The sequence below is a fragment of the Halictus rubicundus genome, unplaced genomic scaffold (genome assembly GCF_050948215.1).
Source record: "Halictus rubicundus isolate RS-2024b unplaced genomic scaffold, iyHalRubi1_principal scaffold0661, whole genome shotgun sequence".
NCBI lineage: Eukaryota > Metazoa > Arthropoda > Insecta > Hymenoptera > Halictidae > Halictus > Halictus rubicundus.
In genome coordinates, this window is record NW_027489202.1 from 1 (window position 1) to 6,026 (window position 6,026).

The window sequence follows — 6,026 nt, forward strand, 5'->3', positions numbered from 1 at the left end:
AATGAAGCCCATTTTCGCCACTCATTTCCTACCCACTTCTTCTGCCTATTAATCTGTACTTTTGTTCTACCGCGTATATTAATCTCGCAGTCTACAAAGTGGGGACTGAGTAGTGGAGTAGGGAGTCTGAGGAGCTCGCAGCGCCCCCAACGTCTTCCGGGCTGCGCGAAATAGTGCCAGACTCTGATGAACGCGACTTTACTCCCTTGACACGTAACTGTGGCTCAATTAATGTAACTCGATCGCCTGGAAATTCGATTGAACGCAGATCTTGCGCCGTTTCGTATTGCGATCATCCTCTTGAATTCAGGTCGCCTTTATTTTCATTTAACTTGAGCGTTCCGTTTTATCTGGATACAATTCAACGTTAATCGCTTCCTCAGAATCTAATGAAATCATCAAAACTTCCTTTTTAACTTAAACGATCCAAAGGGGCCAATCTTTTAGAACGGTATTCATTATTTTAGTGCTAAGGGCATAGCAAGGCCTTAAATATTTTTTGAAATAGGAAGTGGTGTTAATCTTCATTAGGTTCCAAGAAAACAGCTTGTATAGATTCCTTTAAAACATCCCGTCTAATTAAACTTCTCTCATTTGACACAGGGATCGGAACATTGAAGAACCTGAGGGTCCTATCGCTGGGTCGTAACATAATTAAAGGATTCTCCGGCTTGGAGCCTTTAGGGGACACGTTGGAGGAGCTTTGGATTTCTTACAACCTGATCGAGAAAATAAAGGGAATCAACGCGATGAGAAATCTTCGTGTCCTTTACATGTCGAACAACTTGGTGAGAGACTGGAACGAGTTCAACAGGCTTCAGGAACTCGCGAACCTCCAGGACCTCGTATTCGTTGGTAATCCGCTGTACGAAAGCGTCGAGGTACTTTACAGCTACCTTTTTCATTTGAAAATTGTATAATTTGATTAACTTTTAATATTCGTTCTTTTTAGTTGGAGCAGTGGAGGTCAGAGGTCGCTCGACGCTTACCGACGTTGGAAAAGTTAGACGGCGAGCCGATAATACGAACGGAAGAATGCTGCGCGACTCAAACGCAAAAAGTTGACTGTCCTTCCCAATCGGAAAACAGCTTAATATGATCATACAGCAGTTTTATGGTAATGTTTATTTAATATTCTGTACATTTGTTTTTGGAGTTTCTTTTGTATGATTCTTTATTTGGTCAAGTATGAACCTGTATAGATTTAGTAATATTTTTCGTAATCGTATTGATTTATACTTTGTGAGCATATTACCTTTCAATTTAATCGATGGATCGGAAATTGTATTTATATGACCGTTTTATATCTTTATACAGATTTCAATCTACATCAGGAAGGCGTAAGAATTAACGTTCGGAATTCGTCACCTTTGTGTCCACGGTTGTAATGTATCGTCAATATTCTTCAGTCGACCATTCACGTCGCTCCGCTCCAAAGAATTTGATACGAATAGAAGAAGCTCTCGATGGCTCCGGCTACATTGTTGCGTTCGACATAGACATATTGCGTGCCCATAGGAGGGCCATTTTCATAATACATACGGGGTTAATCTCGCGATTAAACTTCTAAGCGTCCGCTGACCAAAAAGGCTCGGTGAACTCTATTGTCTGGAAACTGTGAATCATTGGCCCCGTCTAATGGATTTTCCTTGGAGAGAAATGAGCTAGTTACTCGAATGATCAGATAATGATGTTCCTCGACGATTCTTCTTCGGTGCATCAGAACGTTGGAATTTTTCGTCGTTGCTTAGATAGAACCTCGAAGATTCTGTCCCGTCGAGTCCTTACAAAATCCTCCTAAATATATTTTCATCTAGATCATGCAAATTGAAAACTTTTCTCTTAATGTATTACCACAGACTTCTACATTTATTTCTACACTTTGTATTCAGTTATTCAGCACATGATTTCGTTTCAAAAAGTACATAACTACATTAGACCCGTTGAGAAATTCAGTAGCATCCGACCGGGTGATAAATAATTTCTGTTCCTCAGAATCAATAGTGTAGGAATCTTGGGAAATGGGGAGATTAATCTCTTTGAAACACTTTACTGAATATTAATATATTTAGAAGAAATAACGCTGACACGATTAACACTCTTTCTCGCAAGGCAGTCGCAACTCTACTCTCTCCGCTCTTCCCGAACATCCACGCTTTATAGTCTTTCACCCCCTTGCATTCGTCTCGCTTGCACTCTGTTTCTTGCATCCGTCGCTTTCATTCTTAGAAATACACAAACTCTCCTATCTCTTAGACCTAAACACTTTTCATTCACGCCTCCTCAGTCACTCGAGTTTTCCAAACATACCGGCGCCGGACCGTCGCAACATGATCCGGTCGCCCGCACGCACGCACGCACAATGAACCATTCATCCCACAAATCTGATGTCGTTCGCTCCACTTTTAGAATAGTTACTCGAACTGAAAGGGTGAAACGGTCGCTGATTGAATTTTCCATCGTGTTAGACGGCAAGTGCATGGCGTGCACCCACCAGGTGAAGTACGCCGAGATCTCCGTAGCCATCAACCACAACGTAGATCACCTTCTGGTCGGGATACTCCACCAGATTCGGCTGAAGAACGCGGACAACGGAGCCGCGAACGGGGCCGCAGGCGGCGGTCACTGGTATACATCAAGAACTGTGGTACGTGCCAGTATGAAAGCCAAGCGTGTGTTCACTTGGTTGTTTGGCAAGGAGGACTCGAAATTAAAAAACTGTGAAAATCTGCACATACTGTAAATTGACCGAGTGGATGTGTCAGTGCGGTGCCTGAAGACCGGGACGGGACCGGGGACGTTTGGCCCCTAGATTCGAAACCAGGGTGTAGGGTTTGAGTCGACGGGGCTTCAGTGTTCGAAACTATATTTCTGTTCGCCCCGGTTGGGTCATTATCTCGAGCGTAATGACCATTACCCAGAAGGCCTTTCGGGACCGCATTGACAGTGTATTGTATGTAAATGAATTGTATGGAAATGTATTGTATGTAAATTATATATAGATATATTGTAAAAACGAGAATAGTTGTTAGAACGTATGTAAGAACGGGGTCAAATTGATCAGACCCCTGGCTTTACAATTGTTATGTATTATTACCAGATTGCGGATCTGTGTGCGAAACAGAAAGCTTCCAAATTAATCGTAAGAAACGCGGGTCGAGTGAAGATAATATTTCTTCTTTAAATAAATTTTGTACATCAAATGTAATAACATTCTCAAGTTCTTCTAACGTCATTACAATTATACATTTTACTTGTTCCTATTACAAACGCATAAAGATCCGCAGTCTACCACCAAAAGGTATTCGTTCTCGCCTATCGATCCTCCATCGTCAGGATCTAAAGATATCATCAAGACGATACATTTTCAAAGTAATTCAATTTGAGCGTCATGGTTCGTGTATCCCATCGTAATACCGCAGATCATGTGTAGCGCTATTAAATTACTATTATACTTTTGATACTTTTTTAAATTAACGTGATTGTTAGGAAGCAAATTTTGGTTTGACGGTTGGTCTGTGAGAGCTTGCGTGAACGTCTCGTTGCAATTGAAAAGCTTTGTACAGAGTGAGCAAGAGTATGAGCATCGTTGATTGATAAACAATTAAAGTTTGGCCAAAAGTTTTTGACACGGATCGGTGGAAAATAGAAGAGAAGAAAATATAAATCTCCAACATGTTCAACATTCACCATTAGTGCATGGTTTCACTGTCGGTGTTTCACTGTAACATATACACTATTCTCCGTGTATTTTCTGCGATCTCTATGTCTGTAATATCCAAATGATGTATATGTTACAGTGAAACACCGAAATCTGGAGAATGTCGACTTTCACCGGGGAATGTCAACATTCACATAGTCGCTTGGTGTATGTCCGAAATATTTGCTAAATACCCTTATTTCTGACTTACACCGGTAAATGTTGACATTCACCATGCACTAATGGTGAATGTTGAACATGTTGGAGATTTATATTTTCTTCTCCGTAATTCAGTCGCCAAAAAACGTCACGCCAAGTCGTGATTAATTTCGGGTTATGTGCGTTACGACGTTACATTTCCTCATAAAAAAGGTTTAGGGTTAGGGTTAGGGTTAGGATTAGGGAATCACTTGGGGGCAGAAGGGGGTGAATCGACTTTCGTTTTTTTGACTCTTCTGTTTTGGACCTGCACCAGAGCATATCTGTGATTGTCGACATACACCGGACAGGGTCCGAATATACATATTTGGTATCTGTCGACTTTTACCGGTGCATGTCAACAGATACCAAATACGTCGGTGAAAGATCGAATATTTTATTACATTGTTGTATATTCGGAACCCTGTCCGGTGTATGTCGACAATCACAGATATGCTCTGGTGGAGGTCCAAAACAGAAGAGTCAAAAAAACGAAAGTCGATTCACCCCCTTCTACCCCCAAGTGATTCCCTAATCCTAACCCTAACCCTAACCCTGACCCTAAACCTTTTTTATGAGGAAATGTAACGTAACGCACATAACCCGAAATTAATCACGACTTGGCGTGACGTTTTATAGCGACTGAATTACGGAGAAGAAAATATAAATCTCCAACATGTTCAACATTCACCATTAGTGCATGGTTTCACTGTCGGTGTTTCACTGTAACATATACACTATTCTCCGTGTATTTTCTGCGATCTCTATGTCTGTAATATCCAAATGATGTATATGTTACAGTGAAACACCGAAATCTGGAGAATGTCGACTTTCACCGGTGAATGTCAACATTCACATAGTCGCTTGGTGTATGTCCGAAATATTTGCTAAATACCCTTATTTCTGACTTACACCGGTAAATGTTGACATTCACCATGCACTAATGCACGATCGATCTCGTACGGTCCTTTGAACCGCGGAATTATTTTTGTTGACACTCCTGGGGTGCAATCGTAATTTCTGATAAGCACCTTATCTTTAACCCTATATTTATTCGGAGCCTTATGTCTTTTATCGAAAATGCGTTTTTGCGACTCCTGATTTTTTCGAATTCGGTTACTAGCTTCTTTTCGGACGCTATTCAAATCACGGGAAATACTTATCTTTCCACTAATCTCCAACATATCACGCAACCCATCTATGACCTCACCACGTTGTCGCATACCAAACAGTAACATGCTTGGACTTTTGTCGGTAGACTTACAAACAGTATTATTACACGCAAATTGAACCTCTCGCAATACATTATACCATACCACACCACGCTCACTCATCAATTTGGCGATCATCGGTAAAATTGTGCGGTTATATCTCTCGACCTGCCCGTTCGCCTGAGGAGAAGCGGTCGCTATCTTAACATGCTGTATATGATATTCTTGTGTGAACTCATTGAATTCGTGAGACATAAAACTACTTCCTCGGTCCGAAACTATGCGCAGCGGTCGACTATAATGCTCGAAATACGATTTTAGACACTTTATGACTTCAGCGGTGTTCTTAGTCTTAGTGGCGTACATTTTTATATATTTGGTGAACGCGTCGATTACAACAAATATATATTTGTAACCCGATTTATGTGCTCTTGAAACAGGAGCTAAATGGTCGATGTGTAGGGTATCGAAAGGTTTATCACCCTTCGGTATACAGTGCAAGGTTCCCTCTAACTTTCCGCAGTTCGGCGTGTATGCGATACATTTCAAACAGCCGCGAATGTGTTTCTCGATCTTGGATTTCATATCTGGAAACCAATAACTATCCGTAATGTTTCGCACCGTTTTTTCAATTCCGACGTGTCCCATCTCATTGTGGTACTTGTACATAATACTTGATTCTAAAGTGCTCGGCACGTAAAACAAAATTCTATCCTGATGCTTCCGGTATACTAGACCGTCTCTCATTTCGTACAATTTATTTTCTGAATTTTCTAATTCCGTACGAATTTTCCCGATAACTTTATCGTCATTTTGGCATAGCGCTAAATTTCTATCGAACGAATTGTCTTCAATCACAAAAACCTGACGACTTAACGTGTCTACATGGAGCATACGCGAACCGGCCCTATGCTCTA

General features: G+C 41.1%; 1 protein-coding gene across 2 annotated transcripts; it reads left to right on the forward strand.

Annotated features, from left to right (window-relative positions):
- The first annotated feature begins 114 nt into the window (after positions 1 to 114).
- On the forward strand, positions 115 to 4,036 carry LOC143364541 (dynein axonemal light chain 1-like). 2 transcript variants are annotated; one of them, XM_076804841.1, is made up of 4 exons: positions 115 to 310; positions 604 to 881; positions 953 to 1,117; positions 1,318 to 4,036. In XM_076804841.1, exons 2-3 carry the CDS (start codon positions 750 to 752, stop codon positions 1,097 to 1,099), a joined length of 279 nt encoding a protein of 92 aa, XP_076660956.1. In that variant the 5' UTR covers positions 115 to 310; positions 604 to 749; the 3' UTR covers positions 1,100 to 1,117; positions 1,318 to 4,036. The 2 variants fall into 2 exon arrangements, with proteins under 2 accessions (XP_076660956.1, XP_076660955.1); XM_076804840.1 differs by lacking the exon at positions 1,318 to 4,036 and having other exon boundaries at positions 116 to 310; positions 953 to 1,309.
- The last annotated feature ends 1,990 nt before the right edge of the window (positions 4,037 to 6,026 follow it).